This window comes from Colias eurytheme, chromosome 22, assembly GCF_061535395.1.
Source record: "Colias eurytheme isolate Ceu_HAF_F1 chromosome 22, ilColEury1 Martin Lab GWU primary, whole genome shotgun sequence".
Taxonomy (NCBI): domain Eukaryota; kingdom Metazoa; phylum Arthropoda; class Insecta; order Lepidoptera; family Pieridae; genus Colias; species Colias eurytheme.
Genome location: NC_143001.1, coordinates 2,812,214 through 2,835,728, shown reverse-complemented (window position 1 = coordinate 2,835,728; position 23,515 = coordinate 2,812,214). Strand labels below are relative to the sequence as shown.

At 32.3% G+C, this 23,515-nt stretch overlaps 1 protein-coding gene across 1 annotated transcript in view; it reads right to left on the bottom strand.

Moving 5' to 3' along the window:
* Nucleotides 1-15,083, bottom strand: part of LOC149898594 (cell adhesion molecule Dscam2-like) — a 49,156-nt gene extending 34,073 nt beyond the window's left edge. Inside the window, exons 1-9 of the mRNA XM_090114836.1 lie at nucleotides 14,951-15,083; nucleotides 13,657-13,748; nucleotides 12,179-12,270; nucleotides 11,006-11,157; nucleotides 9,389-9,479; nucleotides 7,850-8,249; nucleotides 6,052-6,187; nucleotides 2,902-3,021; nucleotides 1,296-1,472 (exon numbers count right to left, since the gene is read on the bottom strand). Coding sequence (XP_089970962.1) covers nucleotides 1,296-1,472; nucleotides 2,902-3,021; nucleotides 6,052-6,187; nucleotides 7,850-8,249; nucleotides 9,389-9,479; nucleotides 11,006-11,157; nucleotides 12,179-12,270; nucleotides 13,657-13,748; nucleotides 14,951-15,083 — 1,393 coding nt within the window. The remainder of the gene's footprint in view (nucleotides 1-1,295; nucleotides 1,473-2,901; nucleotides 3,022-6,051; nucleotides 6,188-7,849; nucleotides 8,250-9,388; nucleotides 9,480-11,005; nucleotides 11,158-12,178; nucleotides 12,271-13,656; nucleotides 13,749-14,950) is intronic.
* Between the last annotated feature and the right edge of the window lie 8,432 nt (nucleotides 15,084-23,515).

Here is a 23,515-nt window from a genome sequence, read left to right as displayed (position 1 = left end):
TAAAAAATAAAAAATAAGACCAAAAGTTGTAACGACACTTATTTCTATAGTTGTAACTTTATACAACATAATATTTTATTTGGCGCAGTCACAAGGCTGTATTTTTTGAAAAAGTTTTCAGCCTTGTGAACGTAGAATTGATCACTTAAAGTATATTTTAATAAAATTAAAAATAAGTTCCAAAGAGACAAATTCCATGTCTTCTTTTATTATAGGTAGGTAATATTTCCATGTTAGTTTAAAACTGCATTAATGGAACTTGCGTCATAGCGCTCATTTGTTTACTACAAAACTGAGGAGGCGGACCATGACTGCATAATTAGTGTTTATTTATGGATGGGAGTGTTCATGATTTACTCTTTAGCGTGGCTAAATTAGTTTTAAATGCTTCTACTATTTACTTCTATGCAGTCCCCTGCATTTGTTTGTAAATATTTATGAAGTAGTACTGAGTAAATGAACGAATTAACTCACTATTGAACTACATGAATCTGAAATTTTCTTCACACCTTATTCTTTATTATCACGACATTCATATAAATTTTGAACATTACACGTTATCTAACTTATAACTATAAAATATATATTATCATTATTTATACTAAATAAGATTGTACCAACATCGAACCACATCAATCCTTGAAATTATTTAAATTTCCTTCACACCTTATCTTTGACTAGCATCCATTCAAATTTTGAACGTCACAAGCTATCCAAGCTTAACATATTATACCTAACGTAGAAATTTCCTATAAAAAAAATTAAACACCAAACACCTGAACGTATTCATATTCCAATAACTTAATAAAACAATTTAACAGGATTTTATACAGTTATAATTTGACATTCATCTAAATTCTTATCATCATAATTATCTATCTTATTAAAAAAAGACGGGTTGCACTGGGGGAGTGCCGGCAGAAGTGAAAACTTGATTATTAACGTTCAGCATGTTTGATATTTTGGAATGGTATCCATCTTACGCTTTTTCGATCAGGTCACGTGTCCTGACGCGAGTTTAAGATTTTATACCCATTACAGAAAAAGTGCTCAACACCGCTAAAGAAGTTTTCACTTCAAAAACTAATCATTTTAACATATCTTCTTATATATAAAAATGAATCGCAAAATGTGTTGGTAAGCGCATAACTCGAGAACGGCTGAACCGATTTCGATAATTCTTTTTTTATTATATTCCTTGAAGTACGAGGATGGTTTTTATGTAGAGAAAACGTAAATATGTACCACGGGCGAAGCCGGGGCGGACCGCTAGTGTATAATAAAAATAAACTTACTATTAACAGAGATCCACACAGTTTTGCTCAATGCTTCGCCAACACCGTTCTCCACATGACAAGTGTATAGACCAGCATCAGAGAGCGACACTGAGTCGAATATAAGGGACCCGTTGGACAAACTGAGCACCCCTCCACCAGCCACTTCTAGCACTGGTCTCCAGGTATCTGATACCACTGTTGGAGTGGAATTTAGTATATTTATAAATTTATAAAGAATAGAAGAAAATTGTTTGTCACTGTTAGAATGGAATCTACATATTGTATTACCTATATTTGCAACTTAGTCATCTATACTAATATTATAAAGCTGAAGACTTTATTTGTTAGAACGCGTTAATCTCAGGATCTACTGGGTCCGATTTGAAAATTTCTAGATAGCCCATTTATCGAGGAAGGCTATAGGCTATAATTTTATAATCACGCTAAGACTAACAGACGCGGAGCAATGCGTGGAGCAATGCAAAACCGCGGAGTATAGCTAGTAATTGATAGTTAAAAGTAAGTAATGTTATAAATTTATAAAGAATAGAAAAATACGATGACGAGGCGGAATTCGAACCCGAATTCTTCACGCTAAGTAATGTTTTTTAAAATAGCTTTTCCCACGTAGTATATTGAGGAAAAAACTATTTGTATATAGTCGCTTATCTTATGCTGAAGAATTAAAATTTTCCCTACTTTTGAAACCTTTTTCTTGCTTCTCCGTTTCTATTCCGCCAATATAATATTTATATTTAATACGCAAATAAAAGATTATTCTAATAAAATCGCGCACATTAATTTTTCTACAGGAAGAGACTTAAGATCAGTTTTCCAGTTTCTGTGTTTATCCATAACAAATAATCATGCACAATATTAGGATAATTATACCATTGAATGGCTTGAATATTGAAGCTCATACGTTAAATTATAGTATTTTGTGCAATCGTATATTCAGTTAATCCGATTATACACAGAGCTTAGCGAATGGACTCTACAAATTCTAGATATACACATATGTATAGATATATCTTTAGGTTATGCAAGTATCATCGTGATCTAATTTCCAACAGAGACTAGGATTTAGGAACTCAATTTACGACCTATGTTTTGACTAAATAACTCAAGTAAACAATTCTGTAAGTAATCTCCTTTACACAAGGTTTAATAATAACGGTTTTTAAAAACAGCATGAACAGAATTTGTTTTTATCGTGTATAAGGGTATTATTTTTCGTTGCGTATTTTTTTCGATGAAGCAATCAATCATGGACCAAGGCATTGGAAATTAGAAAAACATTTTCATACTTGAGTTAATATAAATAATAAACATGGATATATATAGAGATTATATATATAAGTTGATGTAAGCTTGCACATTTTTGACGGTATTTTAATAATCGTAAGTTTAGTTGTGTAGGTATACGTTAATAACATACCACTTTAAATTAAAGACTATAACAGACTTTAAAAGCGATATTATATGACGGATTACATACACACTCGCTGCAAAGTGTGCGAAACGTGGGCTTAAAATTTATTGAATAAATCGCGTTTAAAATCCGTTAAAGTCTTTAATTTCTTAGTGTAAAGTTTTCTTGTGTTTGATTTTCATAATAACATACCATCTTTCTTCAACCAATGTGTCTGAGGTTGTGGGTAACCATTCGCCTTGCAGGACACATGCCCGTTCCGGCCCAGGAGGAGAGACGTGTTCTGTGGCTCTTCGCTCCATTTTGGTGCAACTGTCGTGGGTTATTGTAAAGATTAGAATATTATATTATGTTGTATATTATAATATTAAGAGTTAATCTTGTGTATATTAAACGCAAAGGACGTTTTATGTAGGAAGCAATTAGAACTCTTTAAATTTATAAAAAAAATAATGAACGAAATACAATACTGGATATTGTGGACATTTGTGATCATCTCACTCAATCAGATTTGGCTTAAAGGTCTCGTAACCAGGCCATTAAATCTTAAAAAAAAAGCAATACTAGATAATGGTACCACTTCGTATAAAACAAAATGAGTACATAATAAAAGTTCGTGTTTAATCAATTTATCACTATTTTAGCACTATCTATGTTGTTCATAAAACCTGTTTATTATAAAATCTTCTCCACTAGTTCCTTTTAAGTGCAATTACGTAGTCGAAAATATGTCTCAATGAAGCTGCGAACAATATTAACTATAATGTATCGCAAGCATCGTACTCTAAAAAAACGGACACGCAAAAAATACCAATCTCAACAAAAATAAAATTAGCAAATCATCAACTCCAGGTCATTCTGCGTCGAGTGTTAAATCCTAAAGTACATCATTAAGACCTCCCTTGACCTAAGTATATTCAATAGCTGTTGAGTTCCAACTTATTTTATCGTCTCGGCTTATTTTTAGAAATTAACGTTGAAATTTCGATATTTTAACGAGATAATTTAAAGTGATTTGAGCGTAATGAATGTTGTTATTATTATAGCTTCCAAATATATGCCTGAAAATTTAATTATACATTTGACATAACAATTTTAGATGTTGAGATATTGTGTTGATTTAATAACAAAATTTTTAATACTGTAAATTAAATTAATATTGTTTTACGTTTCATACCTATACTTATTCTTTTTAATTTATTTATAGCATACATCGATAAATGAAAACATGATTTTATTGCTACAACTAACATGCATACCTTCATGTACAGGAGCCAAAAACAATATCACATTTTCCATTATTATAATATTTAAAGCTAATTAAACATTCCTTCATTTCCGAGCTAATATAGCAGTAATTTACGTCCAATATTTGCAATCTATACAAATACTAGGTTTCCGCCCGCGGCTTCGCCCGCGCAGTCAAAGAAAAACCCGCATAGTTCCCGTTCCCGTGGGATTTCCGGAATTGCGTCATTTTCCCAGGATAAAAAGTAGCCTATGTCCTTTCTCGGGTATCAAAATATCTCCATACCAAATTTCATGAAAATTGGTTCAGTAGTTTAGGCGTGATTAAGTAACAGACAGACAGAGTTACTTTCGCATTTATAATATTAGTATGGATTATAAAGCAGACGAGTTTGTTTGTTTGAACGCGCTAATCTCAGGAACTACTGCTCCGATTTGAAACATTATTTCGGTGTTAGATAACCCATTTACCGAGGAAGGCTATAGGCTATATATCATCACGCTAAGACCAACAGGAGCGGAGCAACGCGGGTAAAACCGCAGGGCCCAGCTAGTATTAAATATCTAAAGCCAATTAAACTATCTGTTATAGAACTAACATACCAGTAATTCACGTCCAATATTTGCAATATAAAATAAAAATGAACGTTCATATTTCGGGATTATTTCTTGCAATACCTGACATTCGCGGAATGAAAATATCCGACATAGATCGTTATGAGAGTCGTTTGCAATGCTTTATGGCGCCAACGGATTTACAGATTAAAAACCACAATTTATTTTTATATCTGTCGATTTGTTTTAGATTAAAAAATTGTAACGTGCATTGTTTTAACGATTGCTATGTTTGAACTTCGCTGAAATACTATGAATTTGTAATGTCGGTGATTTAGCAATTTTAACTGTTATTTAATACTGATGAATGTTCGTATTTCGGATATCAATACTGTTTGTGTGTATACTATTTTGTATTGAAATATAGTTTAATTGGTTGCATAGAGTAAGTCATGATAGCATGAAATATAGATGATTTTTAATTTTTTTTTAAACTATCCAAGCACAAAGATAATTTAGTTCTAGTTTGGAAAAAATAGTTTTTATTTTGACTTTAATGTGTTCGAAAAATAACGGGAATACGCGGGAATATGAAATTAAAAAACAAAGTCTGTGAACTTATGTAGAGCTGGTATAAATATCAGTTATTTTTACTTTTTTGGTTTTACGATCTAATAATTATTTTCACTTGAATTAGCTTCTGGAAGTGAGAATTTCTGGCAGTAAATTAGAAAATATTGTACCAAAGAACAATTAGTATCTATTGAAACTATAAACAATGTAATAATCAGCGGAGTTTATTTATAGAGAAAGACGGAGTTTATTCTAAAAGTGTTCATAATAACAAAACGAGCTTTCTGTCCGCGGCTTCGCTCGCGTAGTCAAAGGCAATTCTCATGGGAATGAGATGTTTTACCGTGGTAAAAGAATATCTCTTTTTACTTTGACTATTTTCAGAAATAAAATTATATTGTAAAATCACTCCATTGCAACGTTAAAGACAAACGAATAAACTGAGTTTTACATGTACAGAGGTGCGAAACTACGTTTAAACTGATAATATCAATCTTGCTATTCTCAGTAACCACAACCGATTTCAATTATTTCACCATTGGATATGTATATCATCCCTAAGTGCTATAGGCTACATATTTTGTTTTAATTGAAATGAAATGAAAGTATTTATTTGGACCCACATTATAAAAAGTTTACATACATGAGACACGACAATTGACTAAACTAGGTACTAGACCTGTGCTATAGGCGATCGACGCTTTCCACTCCATAAGACACAGCTTGCAGTAATTGAAGTTCAAAACCGAATCTTATACCAGGTGAAAGGTAAGACGTCAGACGAATTCAGACAGGAGCTTCTACTCATGAAACTAAAAACTTTTGTTCTACAACTTTGCTGAATTTCATGAGAAAGAGCTCCTGTCAGAATGCGTCTGTCTTACCAGTCACCCTGTAGAGTCGTTTACATACAAATATACGGGTGGCGCTAATAAAAGCATGTCAATAACGATAAAGATATCTCACCTTTTATATACAAATTCACCGTCCGATTCACCTTTGCAACATGATTGGCGGCTACACAAGTGTATGTACCACAATGGTCCAATGATACATTCTTGATTATAAGCACACTGAACACTTCTAGACTCCGCTCGACTATCTGTTGAAGGAATCGTTTATAGTGAAGGAGGCAAGCAAGATATAGAGAAATGTAGAGACTGTACTTTCCACACTTTATAAATTATTTATTAATTTATGAGAAAATTACTTCTTATGTCTTTTACGGTTAATGAATAAAATAATTCATCATTTATGTTTTATAGAAAATCTACTTCCAGAAAATATGTAGTCAGTGTTACATGTTACAACTCTTTCTGATCATGTCAAAATACCAAATTTCTGAATGATAAATAAAACAAATGAACCACGTGTCTCCAAAGCTGTTCAGTTACCTACCATTTAACAAAATGCTATTACAACTTCGCTAACAGCAGAAAAGAGAAACAAATGAATATCGTTACACACACATCACAATATATAGATACAACCAGTAAGGAAGCTTCATACAATACGTTTGAAATGGCTCACGCACACAAGCAAGCGTGTTTACGAGAATCATAAGGTTATTCTTTTATCTGTCAATTGTGCTAATTATCTCACGATTCTCGAAAACACGCTTGCTTGTGTGCGTGAGCAATTTCAAACGTGTTGTATGAAGCTTCCCTACTGGTTGTATATGTATTATGTATACTGTGGTTTCATAATCGCTAACAGATTAACCCTTATGTCGGTATTAAATTTGCGTTAGATAACATCATGTTTGGAATATTGTGTACGGTAATTTAGGTTATGTAATGGGTTACAATAATTTCTGGATTTCCCAACCGATATCTAAATATTTGGCATTTTGGTATTGATTTTGGATCATGTTCAACGGGCTGTACTATGTACTTTGGAACAATTATTAATATACCTAACGTTTGAATAAGAATATTTGTGTTTTAGTAATTTATCGAAATAAATTGATCTTCAATATTGCAACAAACGGCTACATGTTAAATTGTGTACATTAATGGTTAGGGAGCCAGGTGCAAATTTGGTTCATTATTTCCTCTCAAGAGATAATTCGTCAGACGCATGAGAGTATAGTATTATAAAGCCTCGTGAACGTCAGCTGGCGCTCGGTTGGGGAGGTGAGCGGTTGTAGCCTCCCACGCACATAGGAAAAAAAATACATTCATTCATTCATTTCCTCTCAGCTAAAAATTTGTCAAATTGTAGCTAACCCAATATCTCAACGAAAAAAAATAGTCAGCTGGTTACAACATGGTGTATTATACGTCAGCTGGTGTCTCGAACATGAAAGTTAAATTTAAAGAAAAATTTATTTTCCGTTATTTCCTCTCAAACAAAAATTTACCTGATGATAGCTTATATGTAACTGTGGACAAATATATATGTCAGCTGGCTGTATCTTGGTGGAAAAACCGTCAGCTGATACGGGAGGCTACAACCGCTCTTCCCCCCAACCGAGCTCCAGCTGACGTTCACGAGGCTTCATAATACTATACTTTGATGCATTTTACTAATTACCGCTTGAGAGGAACTTGGTCATAAAATCTGCTGCTGGCTCCCGGACCATAAACATAACATGAATTTTAAAATAAGACCAAGTAAGTTATTGTTAGTGACTGGGAAGGTTTTAAAAGATTAACATAAAATATAAATAAATCTACTCTCCTAAATAACAATCCCTCGAATACAGAAAAGTTCACGACACAAAATTTAAGACGGAACAGAATGAAGAAGAAAATTGTCTTACCTTCAAGTGTGACGGTATTTTCCTGCCATCTTTCAACCACGAATAATAAACCGGCGAATCACCGCTCTTCAAATTGCAATGTATTTGCACAATTTGACCTTCCTGTAGGTCAGGAGCTAATAGAATATCTTCCAATTGAGGAGCTTCCACAACTTGCAGATCAAACGAACGTTTGGCCATTTCCCCAGACGGACTCCTGACTATACACGCGTAAGATGCCCCATTCTCAGCTTTGCTAACTTTATTTATAACTAAAACTCCATCATTGTTCGATACATCGCGCTTTCTTAATTTGGGCTTTCGACCGTATATTTCTACGCTCAGTTCAGTTTTGTCGGATCGCTTGTAGCGATTCTGTTCTGAGGTTATTTCTTTGCCTCTGTATTCCCAAGTGATCTCTCTAGAATTTGAGCAAATGTTAGAGAATGTAAATTTAAAATTGTGTAAGGTATTCTATTATTCATGGTAAATGAGGCTCGTTTGCATATGTGTTAGAATTTTAGTTAAAATCATGAGTGCAATATTAGAAATTATAGACAAATTATTGTTCAAACTATATATATATTAGCTATATTATATATTTTTTCATATATCCAGCTATGTGGATATTTGTCTGGCACGCTACAGCACGTTAACGGTGAATAAAAAGCAATGTTGGATATTTGGCGCCAAATTATCAGCCATATTTTTCTTCAATGCGTACCTACTCAGTTTCTAGTAAGTTCAAAATAAATTATCAATTAGTAGTTCTCTAAATAGATTATGATTTACTAGATTTCCGCCCGCGGCTTCGCCCACGTTTTCAAAGGAAAACCCGCATAGTTCCCGTTCCCGTGGGATTTCCGGGATAAAACCTATCCTATGTGTTAATCCAAGTTACCCTCTATATGTGTGCTAAATTTCATTGTAGTCGGTTTAGTAGTTTTTACGTGAAAGAGTAACAAACATCCATACATCCATACAAACTTTCGCCTTTATGATAGTATTAAGATTAAGATAGATTATAATCAATAAATCAAGGGTGAAAATCTTTTGACAAAAAATAAAGATCTCCACCTATAATAATAAATCTACAATATTTAAAAAAGAAATATACAAAACGAACGGAATACCCAATATTTTTCCTTTTAAATAATAAACATTAATTAAAACCAACCTCTGTTCAGTTATCTTTTTTAATTAAATGAAAATGGTGAGATAATATTTTTTATTCATAAAAGCTTTTGCTAGACACTTAAACTCGTAGTTTTTCAATATAAAATAGGAAAATTTTATTAATAGCAGAGAAAAAACTTTGATAGACGCAGAGGCTTGAACTTATAAACTTTTGTAATTAGAATTGAAACTAATCGATATTCTGTTTCTTTCTTTCGTACGTCAAATTGCTTAAATATGAGGGAGACGGAAATACGAGAAAATTAATCAATGTCTGTTTATTTAAGTGCGGCCAGAAAGCTTATATTTGATAAACGAATGTTTGTATTTTATATGTATGTAAAGGCTGAACAAAATGTTATATTATTTATGTTAAAGATTTACCTTATAGGATATCCATAGTACGGGCATTTCAAGGTCACGCTTTGGCCACTTTGTACTTTGATGGGAGGTAATGTTCTTATATATGGAGGACCTAAAACAAAAACAGCATTTTATTTGTTATGCAATAATATGATGTTCCTACTAATATGCAATACCTTGAACCAAAATTTAAATTTTCAAAAAAGATTAACGATACCATAGTAAACGGTTAAATATAGAAGTCCTCAAAGTGACTAAAAGATTATAACTTTAGGGTGTTAATTTTCAAACATCGGTTCACAATAACGTAGCAATAGCGTAGCAATTGCTACGATACGCTACAACGTTACTGCTACGGTATTGCTACGAAATAATACGTGGATTAAACGTGAGTTATTCATGTACATATTTGCTATTCTAGCGCCAATTTGGTAGGTTTTTAAAAGTGAAATTCATCGATAAAAGCTGGACACTTTTTCAGCTTTCTACCCATTTTATGTGATATGAGTTCCCTTTTTACTTATACCCTCTATAATAGTCTATTCTATAACATTTGAAGATCAAGAAATATCTGCCTTCAACACTAAACACAATATAATATTATCAAATATTTTGTATGATTTTTAAGTCCGAATTTTCTCTTGCAGATAGGTACTTAAGGATACAGGAATTTAACGTTGGAAAAAATAGTTTGTCCAAAAAAGTTTTTACTAAGTTCTACTACGAAAATTTATTTATTTCTACCGCCACTAACAAAGCATTTTGATATAATATTTAGTTGCAGTATGGTATTATCATAATAAAGATGTCATTCAGTACAAAACACAGTAAATACAAAATAATAATTTCAATACAATACAATATTCTATGGAAGCATTCCTTTGTCAACTAATTAAATACAACTTGAAGTTTATAAATAAACAGCAAGAAACTTTTCCAATACAAAAGTGTCTTCTTTCTTTAGAATTCATTACCATTTAAAAATTAACTTTATTCAATAAGGAATAGAATACAGACTCAAGTATTATCTGTTTGCATTTTTTATCGTAGCTTTTACTACATTCCTTGAGTCGTCTGGATAATTTCTTGTGTTTATTTAATTCATCCTATGTTATTACGTTTATAAAACTTGGTATTAGATAATGTATTTTTTACATAGCATAGTATATTAGTCGGCTGATTTATTTCCTATAGGGACCAGAATATAAAGCTTTAGATCTTTTTTGCCTCTTCAGTTTTCTTCCATATTACCTAAAAAGACTATCGTTACAAGTAATGTCTATAGAAATATCAGAACAACTGAAACTTCCTTCCTTATTGATTGACAACGCGATTGGCGCAGTGGTAAAGTAACTACCTACTGAGCCGACGGTCCCGGGTTCGCACCCCGGTCAGGGCAAATATTTGTGTGATGAACTCGATTAAGTATTTGTTCTTGGGTCTGGGTGTTATCTATATATGTATTTATAAAATATTATATTTATCGTCGTCTAGTACCCACAACACAAGCCTTAATTGAGCTTACTGTGGGACTAGGTCGATTTGTGTAATATTGTCCTTTAATATTTATTTATTTATTTATTACCTTAAGTACCTATAGAAACCTAAAAAAACTATCATATATATTCAAAAACTCACCATAAACATTAATCCTATCCTCATGGCTTACAACCGTTTCCCCATGATGGGCCACACATGCGTACCGTCCGCCATCATCCACTCGTATATGAGATATATTCAATTGCGTGACCACTCCACCATCCGCGGCCATTGTTTGGCCAATCGCGTACCTTTGAGGAGAAATTAATACTGATATATTATACACAAGCAAATACTTAATTGATACTGATGATTTAGTAATAGGTATTTCTTGAAAAGTACCCTGTAAGTTGCTGTGTATTAAGCGTAGCGTTTTATTACACTATTAAATAAATGAAAATAATATTTATTTTTGTGCATTTAAAATAATATCTAAATCCATACATAGAACTAGAAGACACACTGAAACTGAGTGCTTTCTACGAATGAGAACTGAGTTCACGTTCATGCTGCTTTTTAAGTCTTACAAATTTTCAAATTAAAAATAATTTTAATCCATTCTTGAGTAATACTTTAGTCGTGTAAGTAACTCGACTTTCTGTTACACAAATACCGAGTTTATTCATTGATATATTTTCGTGTGAAAGCAAAGCGGGCAAGCATGAATCGTAATCGTTCAGGTTGAAAAGATTGGTTTATTGATTCAACCTTCGCTCCAATATTTTCAATTACAAAACAACGTAATTATAAAATAATCCTCATCAATACTTTTGTATTGAAAACTTTCTTAATTATTCCCAAACTTAAGTTATAATTATTCAACGATTCGAATAAATGTTCGAGTTTATTAATTCCTTTTGGTATTTTGGGCATCCTGTTTGATGAGAACTTACTGTGGTAGAATTATCCTCTGATTTCAAAACTCGACCTTAGCTTTTTTTATATCGACCTATTATATTATGTTAACTATATTATAAACTATATTTACCAAATATACATGTCTGTGATATTTACCTACGTATTTTTCTACCTTTATAGTAGACGTGAAATGAACACTTAAAACTCATTAATTATAATTGTTACTAACAAAATGAGTCCTGGTTACTTGAATAAATGAATGAATTATTATTATTATTATTAATTTTTTTAATGTACGAGCGAAAAATATTAAAAACTTTTATCAGCTGAAATATACAGCCGAAACTTTCGTGATTAATTAATACTAAACGTCGAACTCTTAAATAATTAACTACAATAAACACTAAATCTTACCTTGAATCCGTGTTCGAGGATATAACAATACCATCCCTCTCCCAAACAAACCTCGCCGGGTGGGGGCCGTTGACTACACACTGTAAATTCACCTACAACAAATAAATTCCGACCTTATTCCAATTCACGTAGAATTGATTATCCTGTACATTTCACTAGTCCTTCGAGTATAATTACATTCGTAATTCATGAAAGTGAGCCGTATTTTGAGAGGAATAAAACACAGTATTGCTTATATTAAAAAGCTCAATTAGGTGGTAAGAGGCTGTATGGTTTCCATTTATTAGATTCCAGTCGATTTAGTTTTGTAATGTGTTTCGTATTCAAATCTTTTGTTTGATTAAGCCAAACAACCAGAATTTAAACGATTTAGGATTTGTCTTGTCATTTACACACGATAATATACGAATATTATTTTTTCTTTCGTTCTACATTTTGTTTGGAGACATCTTGTTATGAGATTCGTCTATATTTTGATACCTTTTGTATTCTGGGTAATGATAGTACACACATCTTAAACTTTATTGTGATGTGATAGATTTTTGTCCTGTTTTAAACTGCAATTAAATTGATCTCACATTACCCCATTGTAATAAATTATTTATATTATGTAGGGAATAATTATTGAGTAAATCAATTATTCTATGAAACTGTCAGGTATGTACTTATATTCCGCAATTATATTTAATCAATTATTTTGAAATTATAATTCATCGAAAATTATATTCAAAACAAAAGGCCTATATTTATTGTAATTATCAAAGAATATTGTGTACAAAATATATATAACAATAAAATAATTGAAAGCTTTGATTTTCCTCACAAACTACATATTGTTACCGAAACTACAATACACTAAATTTGAGCAACATTTCCTGCCTTCATCTACAAAGATGAATGTGATGTCGACCTCGATTTTGATTATATCGGATAGTATGAACGTGTCTAACCAAATTCAAAATACTCATGTATAAGCATTTTTGAACAGTTCAATATGGGAATCAATCAGTTAAATAATATTATTACTACTGTACTATGTACTCGTATATTGTCACAAAAAAATACTCTTGTGGCAATTATTCGGGTAGATTGATTTCACGCCTGTTTCGTAGATTTATAGAAAAGTATATATTATGATTACTCTTGAACGGGAATAGAACTCAAGACACAACTTACTAAAGACGAGGTGCGAGTAATCAATAAAAATACACATGAGATTTAAATCAAATGTGATTCAACATTTAAATTTGCTAATGAACCCAACATAAAATTATGTGGTTATGTAAAAAGTAGTGTAGAAATAATATGATTTAACATTAACATTTGTTAATGAACTCAATATAATATTATCTGGTAACTGGTAAATTATTTGGAAAGCAGCTCACTACTCTCATATCATATAGCTCTATTGAATTTGCGAAGTTATTTAATAATTCCAAGACATTATAATACAAAATAGCAGAAATATTTCAACTTACATCAACACCGGCGGTGACTGTGGTCTCTCTGAAATATTGTGACAGCATAATTGGCACGTTTCTCTTAAATCGACTGAACACATTTTGCGAATCTGTAACAAAAGGAACGGTTAACTAGATTGATAAAAACCTCTTAGCTTATACCTTGTGTTTTGGGGCTGATACAATGTACCTACGCAGGTAAAAAAAATAATTTATTTCTATTTCTTATATTTAATAGTTGATTTTTAGCCTGTATTTTCTTGGTTCCATTTGCCGGTTACCACATTTTAAATTATGTTAAAGATTTGCCTTTAAAAATAGTAACTATCAGAAAAACCATCGAAAAATTATGTTGAATGAATGAAAAATACGAAATGATGAACAAATCGTAAAAAACAATTACATAAAATAAATTATAATTTAATTACTGCCAGCTTGCATCTCTTTATACACTAATGTCTCTAGTGCAGAGACTTAGCCTTCCTTTGAGGGCTTGTGTACTAATCCTGGAGCTTAGCTTAGTACCCTGGATACCATCACACATGATATTATCCTACTCAGTCTAATATGTACACTTTAAATTGACTGACTGGAAGGACCTAGAAAACTGTTGACATGATTTTTAAAAGAGCAACTATGGAGTTTCTTGCCTGACCTTCTCCAAAGATACTGCTTTCCGAATCGGAGGTAAATGTTAAAAATATGTTATAACGGTTCAAAAGTGCTTCTAGAAGAAGTCTAATTGAATAAATAAATGTTTGAGTTTGAGTTACTTATTCATGGTCTGTTTCTTTAACAATATTAAATAACCACAATCATAGATAATATAATACTATACCACAATATATTGATGACATGAAAGAAACAAATAAAATAAGATAATAATACAAGTAAAAGAGAAAAGAAGAGATCATGAAATTACAGAAAGTTTCTACATGAATTGACTTACCTTTAATTACGTACAATAACATTTTAATTCGTTTTGAAGAGTATGGTTAAGTATATATGAAAGATGGTAAAATAATTATTTATATTTTTGAAATGAAAAGAAAAATACTAAGCAATAATATTTCAAGTCGTTTAAGACCAAACAAACAACAATCTTTTATTCTAAAATGATACACAATAAGAGCTAACAACACAACATAACCCATATTCATCAAAATTGATGAAACTCATATCCTAGAAACAGTGAAAATTTTAGGTATCAATTAACCAATGTTATAGTAATTACAGACAAATGGGAATGCTCAATCGAAATTAAAATAAGCAGAGGCGCTACTGAGAAGTAATATTGAATTCAAAAACTCACCGTATTTCACATTTGCTGGAACATTCGTTTCGCTGTAATAATTCTTGTTAAAACTGGATATTGATCTGTAACAAAGCCCGAAGCGGCAATTATTTTTAATGAAAACGTAATCGACACTCACTTCAGTGTTCATTATTTAAAAAAGTTCGCGCTATTTGAATATTGATAAAAGTTATTTGCTGGAGCTGATGATTTGTTAATGGGTTTCCTTTTTGGGACGTTTAAAATTTCGTATAAAATTGAAGGTACAAGAAGTACTCAAACTATAAATGTAACAGTTATGTAGGTCTATCAATAGCTTTTCCGCATTGTCAAAAACATAACAAATTATATACTCAAGGCTTCCATAAGAACGACTATATCAATTAAAAAAAAGATCACAATATGTTACGTGGTTTTAAAGATCTAAGCATACATAGGTAGATAGAGACGACGATTTTGTTTTATACTACCTATATAATCCGTTTTGATGTACAGTTATCACGTATTCGAATTAAGGGAATAATTAATAATGATGGTGAGAACTATCTAAAAACTCCTCAGTGTTATAACTTATATTTAAATAAATAAATATTTCAGGACAATTTTTACACACGGCACGATCTGATCCCATACTAAGCTTTAGCTTGTGTTATGGAACCAGATGGCTGATATACATACATATATAATTTTAAATAGATACTTATATAGATAATTAGCACCCAGACACAGAGCTACCATCTATGTTCATCACACAAATATTTGCCTCAGGTGGGAATCGAACCCACGACCTCTGGCTTGGACGGCAGGGCCACTACCAACCAAGCCAACTGGTCAGTCGATATAATTATGTGTTAACTAGTATAATATATTAAGCTACAAGAAATTCAATAAATATTAACGAATCAGTGACTTTCATCGAATGAACTCATAGCAACATGAAGTAGAAACGATATTTTTCTTGGAAATTCGTAATATGCTAGACGTCTCCCGAAAAAATCAGATACGCAAAATATTTTTTCTATTCCGTCAATATTGAAATATTCTCTGACTCGTAGTAAATATAATTTCTCATAGACCGGTCTATCCAATATTCATTGGGCCGAATGTTTATGTCTTAGAAGTAGATTGAAGTGATTCAAAGGTCGTACGGCTTTGAAGAATCGTATAAATAAATATAAGGAATCAAAGGAAATTATAGACCTTGTTTAATAAATATGAAATGCTATCAAATTCATACATATTATAAATAATAATGTAACACATTATAATGTTTATTAGCTTATGGTAATGTTGAAGTACGATCTGGAAAATCCTTGAGTTATGATGAAATAATATTATTATTAAATGCGTAAAAGTTTGAGATGAATATTTGTGACGCTTTTCATAAACTGAAGCGATCAGTATAAAGATATTATAGACTGGATTCGTACATCCATCCACACTAATATTATAAAGCTGAGTTTATTTGTTTGAACGCGCTAATCTCAGGAACTACGGGGAGCGCGCTAAAATTCTCGTGTCACAATGTTAGTCTGCATACTCCTCCGAAACGGGTGGACCGATTCTCATGAAATTTTCTGTGCATGTCGGGTAAGTCTGAGAATCGGCCAACATCTATTTTTCATATGTACCACGGGCGAAGCCGGGGCGGACCGCTAGTATTAATATAATATTAGTATATTAGTATAACAATAAATTCGATAGGATATACGCGCCAATATCGAGAGATAACAAAATTTGGAAGCGCTCAACTCTCTTGCTTAAAACTATTTATTTAATAAAAGATATAACACGCAACACCATACAATTATATGAATAGAATCTTCCCCTATAAAATATGACTACATTACGGAACAAAATATAATAGTTAAATAAATTAAACAGCCCCATAAACAAAGGGAGGATCGGCATACATCTCACTTGTAATATTAACGTTGTTTATTGCAGTCATAAAATTAGACGAGGTGTTTTAAGCCCCGTCTCTTGAAAGTTTTAGTCACTTGATATTACCTACTTGCTTTGAGATACATTGAGATTTATAAATATAAAGTTACATGAAATACTTGGTAATTATTAAAGACTAAAACTCATTCTTGGTTAAAATGAGATTAACGTTAACTGATTTCAAAATTCATTACCATGTTAAATGATTTTGAAAATAAATGTCGCTGATATACTTTTTGAATGGGTGAATGAGGTTCTCCGATGTTTTGTTCAAGATAGAAAAATAACTAATTATTAATTCACACAAAAATCATTACAAAAAGGCCTGTTTATTCCGGCAATTTTTCAAAACATTTCGTATCGATCGAATTTCAAGGCTCTCACATTAGAAGCAGATAATAATAGACCTTATTGAGTAATAAATAACTATGTCACTATTTTTATTACTGAAAAAGCAATATAATCACCTACAACAATTCTCATATAACAGTCCCGATAAGCTTTTCAAACAAGCCCTTCCAGATATTACCGATACACATGTGAAGCATTATCAAAATGAATATTGTCGCGTACACGGCATAATTATTGCACAATACAATGACAAATTGTATTTTAAGTACAGCGTAACGAGTTCTGGTTTATCCCGGGCAGGTGCACACGAATATTGTTTAGTGGGCAGTAAAATTGTACTGTGTGTACATCCCCTACTATTACGTACTTTGTTTTAAACTTTATTCATTATTGTATCTATTAATATGGATTTGTATCTGATTACATATAAATTGGGCCGTAAGGTTGGTTTGTTGTATTCTATATAATAAAAATCAATCACCAAATGTTTTGATAAGCGCAAAAATCGAGAACGGCTGAACCAATTTCGTTAATTCTCTTTTTATTATATTCCGTGTACGGGATTGGTTCTTATACCGTTACTTTCTTTTATATCGTTGTATTTTCGTAACTTTCTTGTCCTTGAGTTGAAACACTATAAACACTGTTATAATAAATGTTTATAAAAATATGAATAAGAAGAGTATGTTTCGATAAAAATAAATAACATATCAAAGTTTAAAATACCTATGAAACCAACACACAGTATAGTAACGTAAAAACTATTACCACATAAATGAATAATATTACAAGTATACTTGAATATGTTCATAGTTAAATCGCTCGAAGGTATTCTTGGAAACACGTTGCAATTTTATTGTTGCATAAAAATTGTATGGAAATACCCTGAGTTGAGTTACTCCTATTTGTTTCTTGTGTTTTCAGAAAAATTGTATGTATTGGGCATTGGCTACGTTTTTCCACATAAAGTAAAAATTATAGAAGTGATTTTGAAATGAATATGAAATTAAAATTTATATTAATATAATCGAATAACAAATAAACAGATGTACCTAATAGTCATATACTCCACTATATTTTCGCAGATTTATCTGTAAAACTGTCACAATACAAAAAGATTTTCGTCATGGAAACCAAAAATATGAACAGAAATAATTAACTATGTATATATTATTATAGAAAACATTACAATCTGCGAATCACTTCGAGTTATTAATAGTCTCATTACGGGCTTAAACAATAAATACTACGGTGAAACATCTGAGTTGGTCTCCCTTTTTCCTGACGCACTGCCACTTACGTGCAAATGTACAAAAGATTAGTCTGTATATAAAATCTATTTTTATATTATTATTTCTACGTTTTTCTACGCACGTTAATGCTCATGCTCAAACGCATGTCAACTTTTGAATTTGATTAATATTTATTGATATTAGGTAACTACATGTTGGATTTTGAACCATTTTAGCGTTAAACAAAGCTAAAGCTGAGCATGTAATATCTAACCCGAAATGAAGCAAAAGCTCTCTACTCCTCTTTTATGTTGTCCACTATTTCTTCCAATAAAACACCCATTTTATTACAGATAAGAGATACCAATATTTCTGCCCAATCGCCAATAAAACTACAGTTAACATACGCTACTAGTGACGTCATTTGGCAGTGTTCTTTGCAACCCTGCCAACTGGTGTAGATTCGATTCTTGCGTTATTTATTGAATAAATGCTGTACACTATTTATCGGTTGTTTCGTTCAGAAATGGGTCAAATGTGGAACGCTTACAGCAGTTTTGCATAGGTGTTTAAGCAGATAACGAATTATCAGACATTTTCAACCTTGTTCGTGTAGTTTAAAGTCCATTTTGCATTGTAGCTTTCTTGTTTCGTTGTTGCCTTTCTATGTTATCATTTTGCTAACATGGTGGTTAATTATAGGATTTATTGGACGTAATAGAGTTTGAAATATGGGATAAATGTTTTATAGTAAACATAATGTTCATGTCCTTGTTCATTACTCGTCGAATGTTGTGTAAATTGGATTAATGTTGCATCTATTTTGTATAGATTACAACAACTATTTATATATTATTTACTCGAAATGAATCGATAACTGTTCATTTAAATTCAATAAATAAACTAACGTTGAAAGCAACTTGACTGACGAGTTCCATTATATTTAAAAACAATGTTTCTTTTCTAACGGTGCATTTACATCAAACGAACATAAAGCTAGAGTAAAAGCATTATTTCATGATTTTTTAGTGTAAACTAAAACTTTTATTCAGTGATGTTCAGTTTTAGAACATTGTATAGAATCTTCCCGGACGCTTCTAGAACAACGTAAGAATGCTCTACGCTTGTTTAACTACAAGAATTTGACAGTGGGGTTAGAATGAGCATTCGCTCGTTTCTTGAAAATACACCGTAACATCAATCTAAAATGTAAATGTACGAATTCACGAGTCTCTAGTATATGTACATAATTATATCAAAGAAAAGCTAACAATAACAATATTTACATTATACATTGTAAGTCCTATTGTCGGCTGAAAATCCCTACATAAATCATGCAAACTTCTTCATCTTACTGTATATAATTAGTTATACATACTTTGTATAAATTGCCTATTCAGAGTCGTAAATTAGGCAAGTTGGTAACTAAAATCGCGGGTCTTTGTTCCTTAGTCCTTAATGTTGCCGAATTACAACGGTTGACTTACCAACTTGGGACTTCATTGTGATTTAAAAATGTAATATTTAAATTAACTTATATAAATATTACTGCCTAATGCCTGTTCTTTGGTAGATCTAAAGTTGCTTGCTATAATAGGATAGTAAATACTAAATAGCGATCTTTTAATTTACTTTTGCGTGGATTATACGTACCTACTTGTACATTAGTAAGTTGGATAATTATTCAACAATTTGAATCCCTCTTTCTTTCTTTTTTATTGGGTCTAAAAAGTACAGTAATATAGTAAATGTTTAAGTCATGCCTTCAATTGTTATACTATTGTTATTGTTATTACTTTTAGGGCCGATTTTTCAATGCTTGGATAAAACTTAGGGTGCACTCACACACATCAGTCACCGTCACGGCACGTCACCGGACAGGATTAAAAAAAAATATGTATCAATAGTTCTAGTATGACTCTGTTCCCACACGACAGTCGCCGGCACGAAATCTATCAGTGACGTCACCGGTCAGGCACGTCAAATAATCTTTCCATACATGTATCATACTTTTATCCCCACTCACCCGGTGCCGTCACGTCTCAGTTCAGTCAGCGTCGTGCTACCGTCAATAATTGCTACATGTTCTCTAGCGTGACACACGTCTAATCACTGACTAACCTGATGTATGTGTTCAATGATTCAGTCAAACCGGCGACGTGACTGACGGACAACATGACGGTGACTGGTGTTTGTGGATACGTACACGAACCGTCACCGATCAGTCATCGGTGACTTGACGGTGACTGATGTGTGTGAGTGCACCCTTATCCGTCCAATAAAGTATCACACGATCATATTAAAATGTCACGTAAACTGTCAAATACGGGCAATTAGAATACGTTTTTAAAATGGTAATTTTATACATTATTCGACGAATAAGTTTTATCCAAGCATTGAAAAATTGGCCCTTAGTGTGAAAAACCTGATAAATTTATAGTACAATTAAATAACATAAAAAATACTTAATATTCCAATAATAAACTCGATGTTTTTAATTTCATACTCGATAAGAGAAATTGAAACGATATCGTTCGACAATTATCTCGCCTACCTAAACGACCGTATTTCTTCAAAATTTATACCAAATCCTTCCTCAAGGATTTCTCCTAAAATACGAGCATTAAAACCTAAATTGAGGAAATGAAATCCACACCCGTATTTAAGACAAGGGATAATGAGCCTTAAATATTGTTAATTTTAACGTAGACCCTAATTATTATCATTAATTTAATCTTAATTGCTTTAGGATATCCTTTTAGGGATTCGTTAATTATTAAATATACATTAGCTTCAACTGGAGCGTACAAACGGCTTAGGTTCTATAAGAGTTACTTTTTTGGAAAATTCAACGAATAGTAAGTGATAAAATATATAAGTTTTTTATTGACCTCGAAATTTTAAGGTATTGCATATCTTCTATCGTGGGTCTTGAGTGTGGGGACCGAATCCAGAAATTCCGTAACGAAAAAACCTCACGCTCCCCACTCCGACGGGCGCGGAGGTGTGGCTTGAAGGCATAGCATGCAATAGCTTTAACGCGGCAGTCCCCGAGCGCCACACGTCTTTTTTTTTCTTTCCGAGTACCAGATGATAGCGGATTCTATTCCTTTGCGTTTTGACATTTGTCTCGGCCCTCTTGACGACTTACCTACGCATTAAAGTATTAGTACGTAATAACTTTGAAATTTACTAAAGTTTTTAAGCTATTGCATAGCTTCTATCGCGGGCCTTGAGCGCGGGGACCGAATCCAGAAATTGCGTAACGAAAAACCTCACGCTCCCCACTCCGACGGACACGGAGGTGTGGCTTCAAGACATGCTATGCAATAGCTTTACCGCGGCAGTCCACACGTCTTTTTTTTTATTAGAAATCAAGGCCTATAACTTAGATTAAGGATTGGTCTCCGCGCGCGCGCTACGACTAGATACCGCCCCGCCTAAAAACAATAGCTCTGTGAGTGCGGCAACTCATTTCTGTAGTGTGTGTTAGGCAATTTGTAAAGACGCTAGTGTGTGTGAAGAATTGGGCTGCCAGCTACATAAATTTTACCTCATAAATGGGAAATCTGCCATCTTGGAAAGAAGTTTGAAAAATATTTTTTTTCATCCTGACCTGGCCGGGAATCGAATCCATGAACGATTTGAGTCGCATGACTCAAATCCACTTGCGACGCTACTATACTATAGTCACAAAGGTTGTTTAAAAGTAAAAAAGCGGAAATAAAAAAAATAACATAATAAATGAGTCAGTTAAACATGGTTAAACAGAAATAAATTATTGTTATTATACTCTTTTATATACAGTGGTGGTCGTTTAATTAGAAACACGTAACACGATGAAGTAGTCATCAAATTCATTTAACATTTATGTATTAACGTATTAGAGATTAAGTATTATTTCATATGTAATAGAACACCCGTTTATCTAGTTTTATAAGAAATTGCTTAATTTTAATCAAACGTTAGCTTAAATTAATAAAATTAAACAACTTTAAGTGAAGTCTGATTTCCGAGTATTTTCAGTCTGGACAACAAATTAGAAACAGCATGGTTCAAGTGCTCCAAAGTCAAAACCTGTTGAAATGCCACCAATATTTTTTTCTTCTACACATATTTGCACCATTTTTTAAACATTCTATCTAAAAGTTTCTGAAAATTAATTTGCTTTGCAGTAAAAATGGGTAAAAGTAAGATTTGTGACCCATCAACAAGAAAAATAATTTTAAGCTTACATTTTGACAAAAACTAGAGTTACAGGAAAATTGAAAATCATTTAGAGTGTTCGATAAAAATATATTCAATGCTATAGTTTATTTAAAAGAGCATGGTACTTCCGATCAAGTGCCTAGAAAAGCTCGACCATGAAAAACCACTGCACGCGAGGATAGGCAAATGATTCTTTTGGCAAAGATGGATCCATTTAAAAGTTCAAATTCTATTATTAAATTAGGTTTTTTCCGAAGATGAACCTCGCAATGTGTCGATGAGATCGATTCGCAGGCAGTAAGTCGAGGCAAAATTTATTGGGAGAGACACCAGAAAAGTACAGCTTCTTACTAGGCAGTACAGGGAACAACGATTTTCATTTACTAAGAAATATTACTAGTGGACAGTCCGCCAGTGAAAATGTTTTATTTTGGGATGAAACTAAAATTAATTTAATCAATTCTGATGGCAAAGGATACGCGCGTCGTTCAGTTAACCAGGCCTTAGATAATAAATAAACAGTTCAGCATGGCGGAGGAAACATTATAGTATGGGCATGTATGGGGTGGGGTTGTTTTTAGACTGTTATAATCTTTATAGACAACAACGGCTTTACAACGTCGTGGCTTATATTGTATGAGATTTTAAGACGTTTGCAAAAACATATTTTCTAATAGAATTGGAACCATTAAATGGATCCATCTTTGCCAAAAGAATCATTTGCCTATCCTCGCGTGCAGTGGTTTTTCATGGTCGAGCTTTTCTAGGCACTTGATCGGAAGTACCATGCTCATTTAAATAAACTATAGCATTGAATATATTTTTATCGAACACTCTAAATGATTTT